The sequence below is a fragment of the Cuculus canorus genome, chromosome 1 (assembly GCF_017976375.1).
Source record: "Cuculus canorus isolate bCucCan1 chromosome 1, bCucCan1.pri, whole genome shotgun sequence".
Classification (NCBI taxonomy): domain Eukaryota; kingdom Metazoa; phylum Chordata; class Aves; order Cuculiformes; family Cuculidae; genus Cuculus; species Cuculus canorus.
The window spans coordinates 132729222-132753133 of NC_071401.1; the positions used below are offsets into that span (position 1 = coordinate 132729222).

Below are 23912 nucleotides of genomic sequence, written 5' to 3' on the forward strand. Positions count from 1 at the left end.
CCTTAGGTCCTATGTTGAGTCTCAACCTGTTTTAGTGGAACAAGCAAGGGCTGCTCCAAAACTTACTATTCTGCCTCACAGGGAATAAGTGGAAATGTATTGGAACCCAGCAAAGGAGAGTTAAACCTTTAATCTTAGACTATAAGATATTCAGGAATATCATCTGAGTCAGGGCAACAGAGACACACAGTAATATTAGCAGGAGAACTTGATATGGCCTCTTTCATCATTAATAAAAACCTTCTTCTTTGGGAAGTAAGAGGCATAACATAGGAATGAAAGCCACCCCTCAACAACATGAAGAGGTAAGATTCCGATGGCTTTGCTTTCCAGTAAGCTAAAAGATACATGTAGCTGGTGCAGGAAATTGTGGAACTCCTGAAAAATAATTGTAAGATCATAACAACCGACTGCTTCTACCATGGCAGGCTCAGTCAGGCTTACTAGTGCTTCCTTCCTGCTTCATATTAAGAAAAGCAACCCGAAGTACAGCATCCTGCCTGGCCACAGAACTAAGAATGAAGCTCGTCCTATGGGTCTGTTCCTCATCCAGGAAGAGAAGGTCCAACACTTCATGTCGATATCCAAAAGTAATATATGACTTTTATATATATATACACGTATATATAAAAAGATATTCCTAACCATGAAAAGCAGCCTGAAAAGCACTTCATAAAACATGAAATATCAACATTGAAAGCACTGCTGTCAAAAGAACCCAAATAAACAGAATTCCAGGAATGGAATAAGCCATTTTTCAACGCAGTTGAGAAACAGAAACAATGGGGACATGCCAATTTACATAGCCATGAAACAAGTATAAAGCAGAACAAGGTATAAGCACAACCACTCCAGGTATTTAAATGGGTAAAATAATAGCTCCTAAGTTTCACTAATGGGATGTATGGGTATCTTGAATGTAAATATAACCATGTACTACTATTCAAAGACAGACTTTTGAGTTACCTAAGTAATTGGTCATCATTGCATCACTCCTGCTGAGGCCACAAAGTCAAGCTCATAAAGGTTAGAAAAAGCCCCAAGTAAGGATATGTCTGTAGCACTGATTTGCTACCCAATTCAAAGACTGTCTTCAATTACATGAATAAACATTATTTTTCTCCCACAGCAGTTATCTGATGTGCACAGGAGGCACAGCACTAACTTAACAACCAGTTACTCAGCACTATTTTTTCTTTCATATTCTTCAGTGTGTAGTCCATGGATTGGTTTACTGAAATCCTTGCTTGAAATACACTACTATTAATTTCTCCTTGCATTGTATTTATCGTGCTTATCACAGTAACATCTGAAGCCTTTACAATCTTAATTTATTTTATCAACACCACAGGAAACCAGTGAATAGCGTATGGATGTCCCATATGGGGAAGCGAGTGTTAAAGAAGGAATTCTAGATGCCACATTTGACATATAATTTGACATATAATTTCTCAGTTGCTGATGCTGGTCCAATTACTTTTATTTGTAGATGCAAGATATTTAGTACTTTCACAAAGCTGATCCTAGTATCCAAAGTTTTGGCACTAAAAAAAGTAAAAAATATGCAAGTAAAGGCAATTTCTGAACAGTCCGATTTAAAACACCACACTAATATTTGTCTTCCAACAATGTTCTGCTTCAATTGTCACAAATTCCTGTAGCCATAAAAAAATGCATCCTACAAATTGTTCTCTCCTTCACTATGCTAGAAGTTACGTTTCCAGAGAAGAACATCCTGTACTTTAAGGAAGCTGATGAAAAAGTTGCATGTGATTGAGTCACTTTAAATGTAGTATCTGGAAACAAATACACAAAGGAGACAAACCCACAAATTTGTTTTTGCCAATTTCTAGTTTTGTGGTATTTGCTGTTGCTACTCATAACAGTATCTTTACATTTTCAGATAATCAAAAGCAAACTTCAACACTTGGCATCTAAGTAACACATGCACTATGCTGGTGGAATAGGGCATAAGTGCTAGAACAGTTTCATCTACCACACAGATTTCTCACATTTGAGCTGACAGCTAAGAGTAAGCAGCATTGGGTTGGCAGCCTCTACAGAGACCAGCACTTAAGGTGAATGGACTCCAGTGCAAGCAAATATTTATGTAACCAGCTGGCAGAGGAACATTCTCTGCAGGACAGAAAAGCTATGGAAGGCTGAATTTCACTCCAGGCACTGGAAGTCAGCAACTACTGCATGCGGTTTGTTTTGCCCCAAGTTCTCACTCCTTGCTCCAGCCCCACAGGATTCATCCCCCTAAACGTGCTTCCACTTCTTTTCTGCCCCACCTTCATCCTATGCTCCATAGTTATCCAGTTAATATCAAAACTACAGAATTCTCCTACTGCCAAATAGCTTGCCTACAATTCTGAATGCCACCAAATTCATTTTCCGTTTGAGGCTCCTTGTTCAGTTTGCATCTCTGCCCAAGGAAGTTTCAACGTACAACTCCATGTTTCCTCTAGTTTCCAACTCAAATTTCCTTCTTGAGGGAAGCAATTTCTTATCTAGCAAGAGTTTCACTGCAATCACTTCCTGTTCCAGCATGTTTACAAAGCAGGCTGTTTTCCCACCAGATTTTTCACCACTGACACCGCAGTTCCCAGTCCCAAGCCAGTTTTACTCTTCTTGTCCCAATTCATTTAAGCAGCGATTTACTCCAGGTCTTTGTGTCAAGAGAGGAGGTATAATTAACACAAAAGAAAAACCTCCATTTTAAGTTGTGTGCTCAGACCAAACCAAAGTCCATTCCACAGCAGACAAAGCCACAACAACATAATCCCTTTTTTTGCATAACAGAAGGGTTATCTTTCAAAAGTTTTAGCTGTGAAACTTTAACAAATCTCTACAATGCTTAACAGACTATTTTTTGAAAGGGTAATAATTTTGGACAAATTTATGTCCACTTTTACAGGAGAATTAAGCAAATGCCACTTCAACCAAACTGAGTTCCTGTTCCAAGCTAGTTCTTGCAAAACCACCCTTACAAATTCAAGGACAAATACAAAAACATATTCCTTTTTTCCCTGACGTGCCCTCCTCCCAGTAAATCCCTTCGCTGAAAAATTCCAAAACTCCCTGAAAAAGACATTTATGACATAAGGGACAGGAAGGGAGGATGTCTACCAATAAGGAAGGAAAAATTATACTCAATAAAAATTTGGTTTATAATGGAAGTGTTTGGCCCATTGTAATGGATGAATGATAAGACCCATCTTCAGCAGATACAATACGTCACTTAAGGACAGAATCAGTATTAAAACCCAAGATTTCCCAGCACAAACTAATTAGAGTCCCAGTTTCTTATCAGTGTCACCTGCCTGGCCAACAGGTGAAACCATGGTTTGGTTTTGTTTCAGATATTAGACAAAAAGCAAATAATATGCTCTTCTTACTGGAAAGCAGGGAAGAAGGCATTGCAGATTAGAACATCTCATCCATTTACCACCTTGAGTGTCTGAAATTATACTTTTAAATAAACCTGACTTTGACAGGACATAAACATAATGTCAGTACATCACCAGTTTCAACTGTTAGGTCACCCATTCAGATGTCAAAGCATAAAATAAGAAAATTTAGTTAGAAATGGTGGTCTTCATATATACAAACAAGCAGGTAGCAATCTCATCACAGGGATAAATCAAGTCTTCTACTTACTGTGGTGACTTAGCAACATCTTTTAACTTTCCTATATATTGCTTCAGCCCTGGTAAACGTAACAAACCATTGCACTCCTGCTACAAGAATATTGCTAAGGATTTAATCTATGTCACACAACAGAAAAAAAAAAAATCTGTGATCTCAATCTCCAAAAACTACTTAACTTCTGATAGGTCAGTCTCTTCTACACTGAAACAACACACACATTTATGTTCCATCACGATATTTGATACCAACACTTCATAACACACTGATTGAACAAATTACCTCAATACAGCAAAACCAAACAAAAACACTAAAGCCTGTGATTCCCTTCAGTGCCAAATTTAATTTGTTCTAAATAAGGCTTATCTAAATAATGTTTCTTGTAAAAATTAAATCCTCAGATGATTCTCAACTGGATGGTCTAGGAAGCTTCAAGAGCTAATTGAAAAAGAAAGTCAATAGTTTTTATGGGGGTGGGGGGAATCAAGTGAATCAATTAATGAATTAAGACCTTCACAGTACTATTTGGGGCACAAAAAGAAACTTGGAAGATGCAGCTTGGCTTTTCACTCTAGGTTCACAAAGCTATTTCAGCACTTTTCACAATTTGGTGGTGGTGGAGATAGTTTTTTACTTTATCATTCAAGGACAGTTACTTGGATATAGAATCCAAACACTGACACAATCATTAGGCTACACAGTCTTCATAAGTTGGTCTCTTTCTGTCCATATCCATCTATTCTGTGTTACGTAAAGCAAATATGGACTCACAGAATTGTTTGGTTGGAAAAGACCTTTGAGATCATCAACTCCAACCATACCTGTCCACTACTAAACCCTGAGCACCTCCATCTGCCCACCTTTAAAATATCTCTGGGAATGGCTACTCAACCACCTCCCTGGGCAGCCTGTTCCAGTGCCCAATAACCCTTTTGGCAAATAAATTTTTCCTAATGTCCAATCTGAACCTGCCCTAATGCAGCTTGAGGCCATTTCCTCTTGTCCTATCATCCTATCACTGACCTCCTTTCAGGCAGTTATAGACAGCGATAAGCTCCCCCCTCAGCCTCCTCTTCTCTAGGCTAAACAGCTCCAGTTCCCTCAGCTGCTCCTCATAAGACTTTTTCACCCGCCCCTTCACCAGCTTTGTTGCGTCTCTGGACACACTCCAGCACCTCAATGTTATTGTAGCGAGGGGCCCAAAACTGAACACAGTATTCGACATGCGGCCTCACCAATGCTGAGTACAGGGGCACAATCACTTCCCTGGTCCTACTGGCCATGCCATTTCTGATACAAATCAGGATGCTATTGGCCTTCTTGGCCACCTGGGCACACTGCTGGCTTACGTTCAGTTGGCTGTCAGTCAACTCCCCTCCAGGCCCTTCTCTGCCAGGCAGCTTTCCAGCCAATCTTCCTCAAGCCTGTTGCATAGGGTTCTTGTGTCCCAAGTGCAGGACTTGGCACCTGGCTTTATTGAACCTCATACCATCGGTATACCTACCAGATCAGCAATGCAAATATTGCATCTCCAAGGCCAGAGTATGAACTTGGGAAAAAATACACTTATATTCTATTCCTCCCTTCACCTAACACAGAAGTTGTAAGAGAAGTTTCTTACATACAGGTGAATGCCTCAGACGGCAGAGACTTCTCGCTGCCAGTTCTTGTCTCCATGTGATGGATAAATAAACTCCAGAGAAGGCTCAGGGGAGATGGGCAAGGGTAATGCGCTTGTGAAGCTCTGATGTGGGAAGCAACTCGCCACACCTGTGGCAAAGACAGCTGACATTATACTACCATAAAGGGCACCAGAAGGTGGCTTTTAAGGCAAAGGATTGTAACAGTTACAGGGATCAGCTGAGTCTCATTTTAGTGTTAGGTGAGTGTATCAGCTGGTTGTACAAATGTTTATCCAGGAGAGCCGCAAGAGCATGAATGTCTTCCTGAGATAAACAGACCAGCATGTGGGAGCATAAACAGAGCTCAGCCCAACCTAGAGATAAAAAATGAAGGGCTACCCAAAAGAGCTTTGAAGAGACCTTTACGCCTTCCCAGTGACTAAGGACACCCAGCGTCATGACTGTAAGTGTATTACAGAGGCATGTAACAAGAATCACACCTGTATTGTGATCCAACAGCCCTGTCTATGCTACCAACTTATTTCTATCCCTAAACAACTACAACAAAAGGTAATTTTATATTTTTAACAACTGGTAGAATATTTACACGACTTTTTACAAACAACTTATTCTTCTGTCCCTGCAAAAACTTAAATGAAAAGGAAAGTCTCCCCGCCCAAAGTTCCACAGCACTGCGCTAATTGTTTACAAGACAACAGGCTGGATTCCTAAGGACACTTTTAAATTCAAGTTTTTAGAACTCAAGTGAGATATTTATTGACCTTCTGACTGACCAGACATAATTCTTCTTTAGACAGAAGCTGCCAAGAAATGGGATTTGATAGCATGAATTTTGAGCATTTCAGTGACATTACATTCTAACTCCTACAGTAAACAAAATCATTTACCCCATTTACTGTGTCAATGCAGCCCATCCCCCTTTCTCAGCTAAAAAATCCAGGAGGGAACACTGGTATATTTAGTCTTTTTACCTGACCCCTTGCCAAAACGAATCATATCACTAGCCCGTCTCTTCCAATGTCTGTTCTTCCACTACACTACTACTGGGCACATTCAGCTCTTCAGTATTTCTTTCTATAACAAGCAACATCATGTGTCTGAAACAGAGAGAACTTTCTTCTCTTTAAGTGCGTGGTGCAAGTATTCCATTGTATTACTTTTTTATTTTAGCTCAGAATGGAGCAAATTCCTCTTCTCCCCTCTTTCATGAAAATACAGTCCTATGGTTTGGAAGCCAAATTCTTCACTGATACAATTCAGATAAAATAAGATAAAAAAAAGTAAAATAGAAGCATGCCCTCTCAGGCAAAAAAAAAATTCCATATTTTATTCACAGGCATATTGAGATATGCAAGAAGCACAGCAAGACAGTCTCCAGCTCAACATTTGCACTATGTGGAAATACAGAGCAAGAACCTTTCCGTGTAAAAGGAAAAACAGTTCTCTGACAACATGAACAGAATACCTTTGTTCTCCTGTACTCTGCTCATGTTATCAGAGCACCTATAACAGTTCATTCTGCTTCCCAAAGCTTGCTTAAACTTTTGACAGTTACAAAGGCATTTTAAAACTCTGTGTAATGCTTTTAATCCTAAAATAGACTGGATCTTAAAACAAAAATCATGTAAGCTTTTCCATTTAAACAACAATAATTAAAAGGACACCAGCACAGAATTTTGTGGCATTGTAACTGTTAATTATTTACAACACAAGAAAATGAAAAATGAGTGAGTTTCATTAGTGACACCTGTAATTTTTTTCTCCTTTTCATTCCATTTATTTCATGCAGCAAGACAGACATAAAAGAAAAATGTCATTCTTGAAACCAGTATTTCACCACATTTTAGAGGTGGATTTTGCAGAAATATGAAAATAAAGGGACTTATCCACAGCCACAGTTAAAACACAAGTCTGCACACTGGAAGACCCATCTCAACACTGAAAAAGTTCAGCAGTACCAGTCTCTCTCATACTCACAATCACCGAGAATCAATCAACCACCCATCATTCACAACTGGGTAACAACTAGACTTGGAGAAAAGGAGGAGAAAACCAAAGCTACTGTCATTGCTTAAGGAACAGGTAACACAGTACTTCTCCCATCACTAATCTAGCAAAGCAAGCATAGCTATCAGTTTCATATCAGGTTTTCACATCAAAACTTGTAGCATCGATACTTGGGGTACCTCCTAATCTCTCACACCCCAACATACACACTTTGCCCTCCTGACTTAGGTGCTGCAGCACGCTACTATTTGTGCAGTCATGCTGTTACCTGCCTCAGAGGACTAATGCAGCACTAAAAGAGACCCTCCACCAAGGAGACAATAATCTGGCTTGAAACTACACCAGTAAACCGACCTGATTCACTATGCAACTGCTCAGACAACTGTGCCAGCACAACACGCTAAAGTGACTAGCACAGGGCTTGTTGGAAATTTGACACAAACCCCCAGTCAATTAAAGACCGTCTTGTAAAATGTTAGGCTAATTTTCATTTCTTGGCTGTGATGTATGAGAACACCTCTTTCAGCTAGTTTTTGTCTTTTTTTACATTATTTTCCCCCATATGGCCATTCCTGAGAATTCTTACAACAATGAAAAATCTGGCAATGCTTCCTGGCATTTTCAGATACAATGACATTCACGTATGTTCAAGATGATGGGCCCTACAAGTCTTATTTTCCTGACTGACTGTTCTAGAACACATGCAAATGAAGAACAACAGTCCTTAACACAGTCCTCCAAAATTACCATAATAAAATATTTTCACACAGAAATATCCTTTCTCTCCACATTGCAAAGGTGGCTTTGGACTGAGCCCATATCTATGACTGATGATATACCGTGAATTGTGCTTGAGAAACTGGCTACCACTGGCCTGGACAGGCACACCCTCTGCTGGGTTAAAAACTGGCTGGATGGCCGGGCCCAAAGAGTGGTGGTGAATAAAGTTAAATCCAGTTGGAGGCTGGTCACAAGTGGTGTTCCCAGGGCTTGGTGCTGCATTGAGTTCTGTTCAATATCTTTATCAAGGACCTGGATGACGGGATTGAGTGACCTCTTAGCAAGTTTACGGACAACGCTAAGCTGGGAGGAAGCATTGACCTGTTTGAGGGTAGGGAGGCTCTAGAGAGGGATCTGAACAGGCTGGATCAATGGGCTTAGGCCAGTGGAATGAAGATTAACGCGGTCAAGTGCAGAGTCCTGTACTTGGGACATAACAACCCCATGCAGAGCTACAGGCTTGGGGGACAGTGGCTGGAAAGCTGCCTGGTGGAGAAGGACCTGGCGGGGGGTTGATTGACCGTGGCTGACCATGAGCCAGCAGTGTGTCCAGGTGGCCAAGAAGGCCAATAGCATCCTGGCTTGGAGTGATGGAGTCACCATCCTTAGAGGTATTTAAATGGCAGGTAGATGAAGTGGTTACAGATATGATTTAGTAGTGGACAGGTATGGTTGGAGTTGATGATCTCAAAGGTCTTTTCCAACCTACAGATTCTATGATTTTCCTATCCTAAGATCCTATTCTTTAATGAAGAAACAGAATGCTTTTGAGAAGATCAAATTCCTTGCCAGCTTTCATTATTTAGCATCACCTTGATATAACAGGCTATCATTAATGTAAGTATAGAAATCTCTTGATAGGAAAAAACTGCAAGGACACTCAGGGCCACAGAGTGTTAACTTTCCTTCTCATATGCATCACAAAAAAAGTTGTTAGGTGTCACACTTCTGAAATAAAACAATTATTCCTAAGTCATGTAACAATAGTTTGAAATGCACTTACTAAAATACATTTCTATGGTAATAAAGCAAATGTTTGAATTGTTCTTTTTTTCTACCAAAGATGTGTTTGTCTGAGGTATCTAATGTTGAGGTGGTCACAGTCACCACCTCTAAACATAGCTACCATTCCAGAATTCCCTCTATGCAGTCCTTAACTACGTACTAGTAATGCTTACAGCTCAGTAGGGTTTATCATCAGAGTGGCAAGTGATGGGTTTCCACAGTGAAAGAACATCACAAACAGTTTCAAGTGGTTCTGAGCCCAGCACTTTCAACAACACAAAATTCACTTGGCATCTAGCCACCTTCCAGTACTCTGCACACAAAGCAGTTTCTTCTCCAGCTCTCACTGTCTAGTCACAACTACCTACCCAATTCTGCAGAGAAAAGCAGTGGTTACTCTGGCTGTTGTTAGTAGCAGGAAACAGGCCAGCTCGGCAGTCTCAACAAGGCATCTTGCCAAGGCCACTTGCCCCTGCTCCATCCCTCCCAGGGCCATTGCTGCACACTGCAGGAAAAGCTCTTACAGTAAGGTGCACTGCTGAACTAACAAGTGCTGGGGACTGTTGAAACACTCAGCATGAGGAGAAGGTGATTATGTTCCCTGTTGTGTGGTACAAGACAGTCTTTAGGTGACTTAAGATGATTAAAAAAAAATTAAGAGTTCTGATAAAGCAAGCATTTCATAGATGTCAAAGCACTCTCCTATCACGGATCTAGCTGACAGAGTACTTTTCTTGCCATTATGTCAAAAACACAGGAATTTGTTATCCAACCTTCCCCTTTTTTCCTCAGCTTTCTACACTTTACAGGAATCTTTAACGATCCTGATTCCTCCATGTTTATTTCCAATGCTATCTATCCCAGTAAGAAGGGGGGAAAAAAAAATCAAAGATCACAACTATTTGCTACTAGTTCAGACCAAATCAGGAATGAACGACAGATCATATGAAACAAAATCATATTTTCCAAGATTAAAGACTTATACAAAATAGTGACTGATATTGCAAATTTCAGGCCCACACAGGAAACCCAGATGCCTAAATCAGCACTCCAGGAATCTTTACCAAGTTTTCCAGAAAAAAATAAAATACATCACCTCCCAGATGTCATCCACCTGACTTAAGGAAGCCAGCTGACTGTGCACAAAGTATTACTATTTGAGAAAAGATGACTATTATGCCCTTTTTATTCCTCACCTAGTCTGATTACTTGCTTTTACATTCCCAAAAGAAAAGCCAAGAAAATCTTATTACTAAGTTCACACTTTGTTTTATGCTTTAGGACACTCCAATTCCACTCTGGCATCTTTATTAGTTGAAAGTTCACAAAAGCAACTTCCCTTAAAACTATCTGCCTTCACAGGACAGTAAAATATGGAGATTCCAAAATCCTGCAGTAAAGGAATTGTCTAAGTTTCTGTTTCAGTGATCTCCAACGTCTCCTATTCTGGTAGCAAGGAATTCTGATGAAAATATTCTTGTATGTAATTTTAATGAAGGAAAGAGCCAAATTTCCCTGGTGCATTCTTCACCAATGAACACCTCTTACGCTGTGTTTCCCTCTAGGTAAGGTGTGTAGTCTGTGGGGAAGGTTATTGCTAAGTCCTAGACAGGAGTGAGGAGAAAACGTGGTCTCTACTCAGAAAGAGATGACCAATGAATTATCTTTTGTCTCTTGCCCGCTAAGTACAAGCTTCCTCCACCTCCATCCCACCCCACACACTCCTGCACACAAGCTTTAATTTGTCTAGTTTCCAATTCCCCAAGGCTGTTCTATCACTGCACTACTAAATTCAAACAAATAGTTGAAAATTACATGTTTTAACAGGACTCACTGTGAAGACTTCAGATATGTGTCTGAAAACGTCATGCAGAGTTTTGTTAAATTACTCGCTACATATTTCAAATGAATATAGGAATTGCCAAACCAGATTAGTTAACTAGTCATTTAATTACATAATCCAGTGCTTGTCTTACAGCAGTAAATACCAGATGCTTAAAAAAAAACAAAACACACACACGAATCCTAAAGCTGACACTTTCAAGCACCCCAACCACGAGAAGAATTCTGTTTCAAAGCGTACCTCAAAGCTACAACTAAATCAACGTAAATACAAACCATTCTGTAAAAAAGCAACTCCATTCTCGCCTGCCCTTGTGTACTAGAGCTAGCAATTCTGCAACCACAGACTGGGTTGATGCAGCATGCCATTACAACAGAAAATTGCTAATTATTTGGGCACAGTTAGCATTCCATTGGATCAGCCACTGATCAGCCAACTCAAGTCACACAAATGCCAGATCCTGCAAACAAGCAAAGAATGTGGTCAACCTTTTTTTTTAAAATTAGATTAGCTTACCTACACGATGAAAGCAAGCCAAGAGACACGAAGTCCTTATACGATACAAGCAGCAAGAACAAAGCTGGAAAGGGACAAGAGGAACACGGCTGCTGCATTCCACAGAGGACCATACTGGACTGGTTTGGCTTCAAACATTTAAGTCTTAAGAAACTGAGGCTACACCATGGTTTGAGCAGTTTAAAGCAGAACAGCTGCAATACCACCCTCCACTTTTTCTGTGTGCGCAATCCTGTCCACTCCTGTGCACAAATGATGTGCATGTCTGACTCAGTAACCATTTTGGCCAGGTCAGCCCAGTTTAATGCAGCTGGACTTTTCTACTTATTTTAACTCAATTTTTAACTTGGAGATCTACAGAGTACCACTGCCAAGTGTGCAAGGGAAACAGGAATGTATGGCTCGGGTAAGCAAGCACTTACATAAATTGGGCATAAACCACAGTTATTTTCAAAAATTATTTGTTGGAGTTATGCTTAGAATGTTTTAAAAACAATTCGTATCAGTTTAAGAGCTTCCTTCTAAGCTTGAAGAAACAACTTCAATTTTACATCTCTTAACTTGCATTTATAAATATTTTTGGACTCTTGCAGTGTTGAGGCACCCAATGTGGATCTTGAGCTGCATGCAGGATCATCACATGAGCAGTACTACTGGGGCTGCAGGTGGTGCTTGGGATGCAGGGTCATCCCAGGTGTCGGCTGCAGAAGAAAATGAATGATCAGGGACTGCTGGGTCTACACTGATGGCTTGCCTGGGAATCCAGCCAAGCTTCCCATCCAGCCCTGCCGCACAACAGAGCTATGCCTGAGGAGTCGTTAGTGCCATGTCCACTGACTGAAAGAATTCTGCCTCCCCCTTTGTCTTTGGCCACATCAGGTAAACGGCAAACCTTATCATTCACCAACATATAAAGAATAAGAATCTTGGCATCACAGAAGACTTCCGCATTTGTCTTTGGCTCAGGATTTTAGTGACATTTACATCAATGCACTCTACTGTCATGGTATACACTACGTAACTGGTGGAAGGGACAATTTTCAATCTTGGTACATATCCCACTGTAGTGCTCAATTTTCCTAAGTTTAAGTGTCTTTTCCACTGTACTTTACCTTTGCGAGGTAAATAATTTCAGGCTTTTCCATGTCTTATGCTGAATCTTTAAGCTTTGAAGACTTCAGCCATGTTCTTGACAGTCAGCAAGTCCACAAAAAAGTATCATTGGTTATATCATATACAGAATCACAGAATCGTAGAATGATTTGGGTTGGAAGGGACCTTAAAGATCACCCAGTTCCAGCCCCCATACAGTCGGCAGGGACATCTCTCACTGGATCAGGTTGCTTAAAGCCTCGTCCAACCTGGCCTTGAACACTTCTGGGGATGAGGCATCCACAATCGCTCTGGGCAACCCGTGCCAGTGCCTCACCACCCTCACGGGGAAAAAAAATATTCATTCTCATCTAAACCTCCCTTCTTTCAGCTTAAAATTGCTACCCCTCCTACTACCACTGTGCTCCCTGATTAAGAGCCCCTTCGCAGCTTTCCTATAGCTCACTTTAAGTACTGGAAGGCTGCTATAAGGTCCCCTCTGGAGCCTTCTCTTCTCTAGATTGAAGAACCCCAACTCTCTCAGCCTGTCCTCACTGGGGAGGTGCTCCAGCCCTCCGATCACCTTTCTGGCCCTCCTCTGGACCCACTCCAGAAGACCCACATCTTTCCTGTGCTGAGGACTCCAAAACTGAACGCAGGACCCCAGGTGAGGTCTCACAAGAGCGGAGTAGAGGGGCAGAATGCCCTTTCCCACCCTGCTGCTCTCACTTCTTTTGACGTAGCCCAGCACACAGTTGGCTTTCTGGGCTGTAAGTGCACACTGCCAGCTCATGTTGAGCTTCTCATCCACTAACACCTCCAAGTCCTCCTCTTCAGGGCTGCTCTCAATCCATCCTCTGCCCAGCCTGGAATCATGCTAAAGAAATATTAAATATTTAAAGTTTTAAATAGCATCCTGTAATTTCCAACTTGACTTTGGAAAGCTAACATTCTTTTAACAATTTACTTAAGAAACTGCCTAGGATTTAAAGAATAAAAAAAGCTCTAATCACAAGCGTGAATATGTGAAAGTCTAACTATTACTTCCCTCAACACTATGCATTACCAGCAGAGTCGGAGCTACTCTTCTACCTTGTAAAAAATTTTGCTTAAACTGGACGTCTCACACAACAGTAGATAACAGAAAGGGTTATGCAGAAAGGAATGCATTACTCCTGGATTTTGTTCCAGGGCACCCTTATCGAGACCAACTGAGAAGCTAAGCAAGGAAAATTAAACATGGAATATTTGCTTTTGTCCCCCACCAGAAATCTGTTATCAAAACATGTGAGTACACACTAGGAAAAAAAAAACTGAAAAATTAAGAGGGAAGATTTTTCGCCTCTCTCCAAGAGAAAGAACTGTTTGATGTAAGACAACTCCCCTGCATACATACCCCCTCTCAAAAAAACCCCACAATTATCCAGTTCAGATCATTCATAACAAAATTTCTATCTACAGTCTTTCAGCATTTTTATCTCATCCTTTTCAAAAGGTCAGTTATTTGCATAGTTTTGAATGAAAGCTTTGTATGAAAATAATTTCCTTTTTATTTTTTTGTGTTTTCTTTCTATTAATTTTCCTCATTCTTGTACTACACATTCTTCAGTATTAGTTTTCCAACTTGTTTACTTTATCTTTTCTCCTTGCAATAGATGCAGCATTAGGAGACATTAAATGGAAGAGAGCAGAAAGGCCATATTTAATTCCTTAGAAACAGGCAGGACACAGGAAAGAAGAAAACACCACCAAGAAATAAAAACAATACAGAGGGACCAGTTATGCACCTTAGAGGCTGCTGCTATAGTCCAGGATGGCTGCCTTCACAGAACAGGCTGTCCAAGGGACAGGCATGCTCAGACTTTCTAACAAAGAAGTTGCCTTGATTTGGAGACATCCTACAGAGAATTTCAAATCCCCGATAAACATCAGACACTTCAGAATAAGATAAAATACATAAATAAAAGTTCAGTAATACCAGAACCAAACATCCTGTTTTCCCATGGATTTGTTTCATGCTTATTTCCATGCATTTGTTTCATACTACAACAGGTTACAATTACTGACCAAAGCTCTTACCCAGAGTCAGTTTTAAGACGTCCCTCCTATACAGATTCCCCAATAAGGATTAAGGTACAAGATTACATGGCAGCCTCTTCTTCAGGGCTGGAGGTACTTCTATATTTTTTTTCCCCACATAGATTTATTCCAATACAATTTTCAGAAATGCAATTCCCAGATCTCCAGTGATTTTTTTTTTTTTAATATGTATATATAAGAAGGAGAAATGGAAGAGGTAAATGTACAAAACAACAGTGCAGTCTCCTTCCTTTAGGAAACACAAATTTAAAAGCTGGGGAAAAAAAATTAAGTGTTACACAGCTTGACACTGGTGGCATTAATACTCTTCCTGTAACACAAGCCTAACAGCTACAGAATCATTTGACTTAATATTTCTAACAGACCTGAATATCTTGCTTTTCATGTTTAATTGCCACAGGGAAGAAAAAAAAAAAAAGCTAATAGGAAAACAGAACAGAAATCTTACGATTTAGTTTAAAACACTAGAAGTTGTAGTAATAGTTCAAAACATTATGATGCCACCTTTTGTTTTTCAGCCCCGTTCTTTTCTGGCATAGAAGTAACTACACATCCATACAGCAACATGTTCTAGTTACGTCACTTTATTACCTCTAGCTCTGTGACAATTTGTATTGTCCATCGAAAATTCTTTTCAGTTTATCTCAAATGTGTTTGCTATTTTGGAGTCAGAACACAAAAAGAAGAAAAACCTCCCCCTGAAACTCTTAAATGTGACCCACAAGCTTCAAGCGCCTATGCAAAATGAAACTCCATAATTTCTTCTTAATTAAGAGGTCCTATAGTTCTTATCCTGGAATCAACAAACTAAAGCAACAATTCTCTCTGTTCTAGAGAGAGAAGGCAAAAATAGTTCTAATGCAAATTAGCAAAGTTAACGATTATATTTGATTATCACAACAAATGCTAAAGACCATATCATGTACATCTAACATGATTTAGATGATATGTGGTAGTCTGGCACACATTTAAGTCATTATTAAAAGAGTACAGCTGTTCCACTTTACAATCTTTCTCCAAATACCCTTTCAGCATATTTCCAGCTTAGCTCATTCTCACCAAGATTTCCATCCTCAATGGTCAGCACCACTTCATCCATCACCAATGCCCGGAAATCTAGCTCCTCTTCACAGCACTTGGCCTTCAGTGCTCTCAGGATCTCCTGCTGAGGGTAATCTTCTCTGATGCGACGGTCTGTTAAGAACCACAGCCTAGGAGCAACTGAACTGCACATCTTGGACTTGTCTTGCAACCTTCAAGGTTTCCTTTCAATGGAACTTCTAGATGGTGGAGAAGATGAGACTGTTAGAGTATATAGGCTCCTTTCTTCATGTTCCCCACCACATCAAGTCCTACTACCTCTGCACAAGCCAGTTCTTTTCAATAGAGTGCAACTTCTAACCTTCAAGTCAGAAAATAATGTCTACACCTAATCTGCAACCAAAGCAATAACAGAAACAAATCTATTTACATTGAATGGAATCGGGTCTTGGTCCTCAACCTAGTTTCATCCACCACAAGCACACACTTGACATAACTACCAGTAGTGCTAGTAGCACCCCTCTTTCTTGGCAGTACTTAGAGGCATGACAAGGACTTAAAACGTTTTGAATGGCCATCTCTGGAGGCCAGAATTTCAACTTCATGATTGGAATAACTTCTTACAACTGAAAAAAAAACTCAGCCCCTCTCCTTGGTACTGCTAAAACACTGGTGACAGTACTGATGTATCCCTTTCCACCATATATGGAAAACAGAACATGACAAATTTTTATGTTAAAAAAGGAGTCAACAAGTTTTCCACTTAAGTATTTCAAGACTGATTTGCTCTTACAAATACTTCACATCTACTGTGAAATACATTTAGTATCATCCAGAACATATTAATGGAAAAAACAATGGAACGAGAAGTATCAACATAACATTACGAATACCAAATATTAATACACGTATCCCAAAGCAAAGTCAAGGTTTGAATCTCAGTGCTAGCCCCTTCTTGCTCCTATTTTTGTTTTCAAAATCACCTTTGCATATAAACAACACTAATGAATTCAACACCAAAACTAGAAAACAAGATAAAATTGAAGAATTTCAATGGTATTAGAAGTGACAACAGCAAAGCACTGCTCCTTTTGCTTTAGATACAGAGGACTTGGGGTATTCTTGACTATATATTAAAATATTGTAAAAGATGTATAACAATTACAGGTACATTAACAGACTCCTCATCTGCACTCAAGAAAAGCAAGCAGCAGCATGGTATAAAGAGAAAGAATTCCAGAGAAAAACAGAGCTGTTTTCTGTGACACATTTTGAGCTTTCACATTAAAATAAAGAGGTAGAAATCTTTGTGTTCACCAATACAGCTAACATGAGTTTCAAGCAGAACTGAACTCAGACAGAAACAGTTTTGTCTGGTAGTCCCAAAGACAGGACCCGTTGTCAGCAGAAAATGTAAATGCAGAAAAACCATAGGTTTCAACTGCTTTCATTTAATATCACAAAGAATTTTAGTTTCTGTAGCTGGTCTTAGGACAAATGGATTGTTTTGCTACAATCATAAGAACAAGATGATTATTTCTGTATATAAAAACCAATTTTTTTTTCTACAAGTACAGCTTTTTCTTAACAAGAATATAAAATTTTAAGTGGCCATTTTTATTCCCAGTACTGAGAAACATGACTACAAGCAAAGATTGTGACTTTTTTCCCATTGCTTTGGTAAGTGACGAACAACAACAAAGCTAAGGACTAAAATTCTTCGTACTAATAGACTGAAAGAAAGCAAAAGCTAGAGAAAGACAATCACAGATGCAGACAAGCCCTTGACAGCAGCCAAGATGCTCAAGGTAAAGCAGGAAAAGGAGCATTTGCTGCTCCCTCAGGAAAATGGGTATGGGACATTGTAAAGAATATGTTTTGAGATCTAAAGGGGAAAAAAAAAAAGGAAACAAGAAAAAAGCTTTTTTTCTTCTTTTTCCTTCTAAGCAGGTGAAAGTGAAAAGGACAAGATAAGGCTTGGGCTTGCAATGGCTGACAGCTGTCAGATCCTGCCCCACTTCTGGCTCTCTCAACAATAGTTTTCTCTATATGGTAGTTTACAGAAAACTTCCTGGGACAACATCCTCAGATAAGAATTGGGACAATCTATATTATTCAGGAGTGGCACTGCTATGGCACAGGTCAGAAAGCTTCTTGTCAATTTACCTGTATTTCTGCTATTTGCATGAATGACTGGGGAGACCAAAGAGCCCCACCTACTGCCTCTCTTCTGAAAAGCGGCTCTACCTAACAGGCTAGCCTATTATATTTTAAAAAAGAGTTATAAAACATTGAGTACATTATACTGCACAAATTTTGTCATAATTAAAACAAAAAAAAAGAAAACTAAATCAGAAGCATTTTTGAGCCTGATTGGGGGTTTTTGTTACTTTTTGGTCTGTTGTTTTGAGATTCTTTTCCCCCTCAGTACTGGTTCTAACATTGGTGCCAAGAAATAAGTACATTCTCTCTAGCAGCCTTCTCCCCATTTTTGGTTGCTACCAATCCTCGATTTCATTGTCATCAGCAATGTGCTCCCATTTTTCTCAAATCTCTTTTCTGCATGGCCCCATCTCCGTCCCCTTGCAGAGTCTGTGCCACCATCCCTCCATGACTGCCGTTTCAGCCCTCTTAAAATAAGCAAAGGTTTGAAGAAGAAATTTAAAAAGTTATACCCTTTTACTGGCTCCACCTTTCTTCTATTTTTGAAAGGAGCTACAGCATCACCAAGAAGAGTCATCCAAGTATCTCAACTGGCACACTAAAATAGCAGGCATATAGAAATGGGGAATGGGTATTCCTCTTCCTCCTAATACTGTCTCATTTTCTCTAAATCTTAAAATTTTATAAATGCATATACAAAGGCTCACATCTCACCACGGGGCATGCAGGTAATGACCTCAAGTCTGGAGGTAAAGCTTTAGATCAAGCTGCCAGCCAGCAGCAGACGCAGAAACTAGCATTGGTTCCTTGACTTCCAACCCAATATCACCTCAAGAAATACCATTTTCACACTAACATTCTGCTCCTAAAGCCAGAACCTACTTACCAGTTTTAGCCTCTCCTTATAATCTCTATTTTGATTGTGTAAGGAGTCTCACGGAACACAAAACCTGCAATTTACCCTATTAACCCAAACATCTTAACAATACCTCCTACATTCTCAAGAAAATGGGCTGTAGGGGGAAAGCTTGCCTTGCAGTCAGATGCACAAGAGTATTAAGCTCTCAAATCGGATATGATTTCCAGACTATTTCCCTGAAAACCAACTCCACCCATTTCAATCTAAAAGACGCAGCCTCAGACAAAGCTGAGTGTGCATACAATACTTCCAAATTCATGACAGCATCCATTTAAAAATAAATATAGCATATAAATATAGTATATACAGAGGGAAGCGCAGATGCTCCAATGTCTTCAAGAGGACCAGTTAAAATGCAGTTTTCACTTAAAGCTACTATGGTCAAAGTACAACCTTTCAATAGCTAAGAGATTTATGAAATTAAAGGGAAATCAGCTTTATAAACTTAAACACATAAAGGAGACTGGGAGAGATAAAAGGTGGCATCTGAAGTAAAAGCTCTATGATAAAAATCAAACCAGTTAGTTCAATTTGCCACTTTGATCTGCTAGTCAAGCAGACACTGCTGCATCTGCTTCAGAAAGATGCTGTGGAACAGATTCTTAGCAATTTATAGAGCAAACATAAGGCACACCTCAACTTTGAACTGTGGCATCCCTGTATTGCTTAAGCTAAGCTGGACTTTGTTCTTGCATTCACATAGCAGCTTCCTCCACTTCCAATCACATGCAGACATATTTCCCCTTGCATTCCTTCAATCTGTAAAACACCTTTAGCAGTTGTTCTAACAAAAGCATTCACTGTGCTACTTTTCTACTTCATATCATGTGCAAATAAGTTTTATTGACATAACATGGAATTCAGACAATCAGATCAGCTGTCTGGAGAGATCCGCAAATCTCTGAAGATCACTTTCTTTCCCCTTGAAGAGGTCTTCTCTTCACCAAGAGCGCCTCAGAGACCTGCCTACAGAAATGGGAGACTGTCTCCAATGTTCATTTACTCCTTGGCCTGCCTGCAACGTCTGAAAGCAGGAGGGAAGTGCACCTTTTTAACCCTGAGCTGAAACAAGAAACCATTTTTTTTAGGAGATACTAATTAATTTATACATTATTGATAAACGTGTAACATAAAAAGTAACTAGCATGCAATAAGATCGTTCGGTATCCTTTCTATTCAGAATGCAACTACTCAACGCCTTTGTAAATTAAAATGACTAGGCTGTTTCTTCCCTATGGGAACGATGAATGGAATCCCAGACGTCTTGTACCATTAGGAATCAATGTGATCTAGCTACCTGAGATGCTGGACTTGTGATCTGATGTTGTAGCACACTACCATTGAGTACAATGCAATTTGGGAAGCATGTCAGTGGAATAATTTTTACCATCGGCCCCTCCCAGAATCAGCTCCTTTTTAGACCTTGGCTCACTCTCAGACTCAGTTCCAGCACTGTGCATCTAACACACCTTCATGGATTTACGCAGTTAATTGAGAGGTAAAAACTAATCGTAATTTTAGCATACCTCTAGGTGTGTTTAATTCCTACAACTCAGATAATAATAAAACTCTCATGGAATTGAGAAGCAAAGAGGAGACAGCCAGCCATGACTGCTGGGGGAAAAGGAGAGCTAGGAAAAATATAGGTCTAAGCACTCACTTCACTATGAATAACACCGCACCTCTGGATTTATCATTAAGGCATATCCCTCAATACTCATTCCCCAACCAGTGTTATTCAGGGTGGAAAAGGTATTTTGCTTTCCTTTTGATCATTAATTAGCTGAGGCTTGAGTATGTACTTCCAGTAAACCAACCGTCTCTACCATTACAGCAATTTCTAGAACGCTGTTTTGGAGGCCACACCTCAAGAGACTGAAGACCTAAGAACAATTGGCAGATGCTCTGAAGTTATCTCCTTTAGGAGATTCCTCAAGGCAGATCGGAATTGTAAACTCAGTCTTAGGTAGCAGACAGGTTAAACAGCTAACGAAGGGTCATGCAGCATCCAACCCAGCATATGATCCATCATACGCTGTCATGGAAGTCTGTCTCATCTTAATGAGAAGAGGGCAGTATCTGAAACATCCCAGAAATATGACTTTCTATGTCATAGGGAAAGCAGGTCTGAAAACAGCTCACAGTTGTTTCAAGTATAAAACATAATTTTTTTCCACACAAACACACCAGAACAATGATCATCTAAAGAAAACCTTAAGGAAATATGTATGGATGATGAATATAACCTACGGTGATACAGCGATAAAAACTGACATCCCGAATTATTTGTTAAAACTGCTTTAGAAAAATAAATCCAAGATAAATCAACTCATTCCTCGCACTATTGCTTCATGGTGATGCTTAAGGGCTACCTCAAGAAAAATTCCTCTCTTGCCTACCAGAGACTAGTTTTCCTAAGACTGCCACATTACTGCTTGAGAATCTTTGGAAAGAACACGTTTTTAAAAACTCAAGAACCTGAAAAATTAAAATATCTTTAAATGCATTTTATGTAATATATTGAGCAGCTGCAGCACAATCTGTCCAGTGCTGCTGCATTATCATCCGCCCTCTACACATGCACCGCAGAATTTAAAGTCACTGCAGGCAGGTGAACCCCAAGCACACCTCTCTGAAAGCCTGTCAGGGTATTCCCCTCCTTTTCCCTGTGAGATTTGTAGACTGCAACAGTCAAAGGATCTGGGAATATATCAATCGTTCCCATTCATCCCCAGTACATCCCGCCACCCCCACAGATAAGCAACTGCACTCCCTGCGATGGCTTTCATCTGTCTGTCCCCACCTTTGCCGTGAGTGATGCTGACGATGCTAGCAGCAACCCTTCCAGGCACAACTGCCTCTGAAAGGCATATCCGCCACCGCCCATCCCCCGCCCCCACCCCCGGTCTCTCCTCAGCTCCGTTCACGCTGGCAAGTAGGTGAGAACACTCCTCATCCACACACCCCGGTTCCTCATCTCTAGCGAATGATCCATTCTCTTTCCTCTCCGCAACACTAGCCACTACTCGTCAGCATCAGCTCTCCTACTTCGGTCACAGTCTTTTTTCCCTACAACAGGCTCTTCGCTTTTTTCCCCTCCCTCCCTGCTCCACCCGTGCAAATAAAACGCCTAGTTCCTCCTACCCCGGTCGCTTCTCCGAAGAGGTCCTTCCACCTCTGCCCAGGCTCCCCTGCCGTGTGGCTCGACACCTCCTCACCTCGCACACAGCCCGTTTTCCCTCATCCCTTCCCCCACTCCCCGTCTCTGTACACGCTTCTCCCAGCGCCTGGCGTGGGGGAAGGGAAACAGGGATGTATGAATTAACGGGCTGGAAATGCTTACCAAAAATTTGGTGGGGAAGGAGGGGAAAACGAAGAAAGCTACCGAGATGCTCCCTTCAGAGCGCCGAGTACTGCTTCAGTTCTGGCTCCCTGGACGAGATCACGTGGCTCGCTGGGCACCCCTTCTCCTGGATCCTCTGCTAACCAACAAGGGTGGCAACGAAGTCTTCTCGACGCCTCTCTGCACTGCACTCCACTCCACTCCAAAGGAGGAAAGGGTACTGCCGAAGCTCCGAAAGCAAGCAAGGGATAATGATGACAACGTTCCCCTGGTCCTTTAATAGGCAATACCTAGCAGCTGCCTCGGGGATCAGGAGGAATTTCTGAGGGGGGAGAGGGGGAAGTAAATGACTGTTAAAGTAATCCCAAATTGTCCTCCCCTGTGCGGGAGCAGGGATGGAAAGGGGGGAAAAAAGCACTGGCGAAAAGCTGTAGGATTCTATATAAAACAGACTCCGTCCTCGTGTGTCTGCTTCCTCAGAACTACATCCCTAAAATTACTCTGAAGTCACCAACACCTAGGGCGAAAAAAAAAGAAGAAACATCCCTTTTAGACATAAACATGTAAAGGTATCTAATAAGAGATAAACTAAATCCCAACCAAAGAAAAGGTACCGTACAAGGCAGCAAGCAAAGCCGAAATAGAAAGATGGGATGAACGCGATCAGGGGAAATGTTTAACTTTAAATAGTTGCAGAAATATACTACCACAAGAGCCATTAAAAGGGGGAAAAAAAGTCACAGAACGTTAAGCAGTTGGTTTATTTACTGAAAAACGCGCGCTCAAAGGAAAGCTAACTCTGGATCTACACGTGAGCACCCGAAGAAATCAAGTTTTAAAGCCTAACAAAACTATTCCTATTTAATTGTGAGAGCCTTCCACCCCCTCCCCCAGAGCAACACTTGGAATTCAGATGGGGAGACTGGGGAGAAGCGTGTCCCGGGTCGGAAGCGCAATTCCCGTGCATCAGACCCCAAAGCCGCGAAAAACAAACAGCTGTTTATCAACCGTGACGAAAGGAAAAAAAGGAAAAAAAGGAAAAAAAAAAAAAAAGCCAAGCTAATGCGCCTGGAGGATGCTCGCTCAAACGCCACAGTTAATCAGAGACCCGCGAGCGGAGTCCCCGGCAGACCCGACCCCCTCTGCAATCGCCCACATCACAAAACAAAAGAGAAGGGACCGCGTTCTCCGGGTTCCGCCGCGAGACCTCGCGCGGGGCGCAACCCCCCGCCTTCCCGCGCCCCCCCGGGCTCAGCGGAGCTCCCCCCTCCCCGCCCCGCGCGCACGCACCTGGGCGCCGCGGCTGGCCCGGCCCGCGCACGCGGGGGAGCGCGGGCAGCTCCGCGCGCTGGGAAGGACGCGCGCAATCACCATGGGCGCAGCGCGGCGGGCGGGATAAGGAGGACGGTCCCACCCACCCACAGACACGCGCGCCCGCCCGCCCGTCCTTCTCCCACCACCCCCTGCCCTCGCTCAGCCCGTCTCACCCGCCCGGGGCGCCGCCAAGCCTGAGGGCACCCGCGCGCCCCGCCGGCGCCGCTCCCCGCCCTCCTTCCCCGCGGGGCGAAGCGGGCTCCGGGGAGACGCGCCCCTTCGTCCCCACCGGCGACGGCCGCTTGGGAGGCGCGGTCTTAGATTGGGGGTGGGGGGGAGCGGGCGACGCGACGCTCGGGCCACCCCCCCCGCCCCCCCTTCTCCCCGCGCTGGCGCGAGGAACCCGGCTGTTCCCTGCACCGCGACCCCCGCCCCCCGCCGACTCCGCACGCGCGCCAGCTCCCCGCCACCCAGCTGAGGGGGGGGGGGGGGGGA

The 23912-nt window shown here is 41.8% G+C and overlaps 1 protein-coding gene across 5 annotated transcripts in view; it reads right to left on the reverse strand.

Moving 5' to 3' along the window:
• Window positions 1-23784, reverse strand: part of RIMKLB (ribosomal modification protein rimK like family member B) — a 57565-nt gene extending 33781 nt beyond the window's left edge. For 4 of the 5 annotated variants that reach the window (XR_008450031.1, XR_008450030.1, XR_008450029.1 and 1 more), the window contains exons 1-3: window positions 23591-23784; window positions 22104-22620; window positions 15697-15917 (exon numbers count right to left, since the gene is read on the reverse strand). Coding sequence is in view for 2 of the 5 variants with exons in the window: in XM_054068005.1 (XP_053923980.1) it covers window positions 15697-15871 (175 nt within the window). In the remaining 3 variants the exon portion in view is untranslated. Of the gene's footprint in view, window positions 1-15696; window positions 15918-22103; window positions 22621-23393; window positions 23526-23590 lie in introns of those variants that run through there. The other variant, XM_054068013.1, reaches the window with a different exon arrangement.
• Between the last annotated feature and the right edge of the window lie 128 nt (window positions 23785-23912).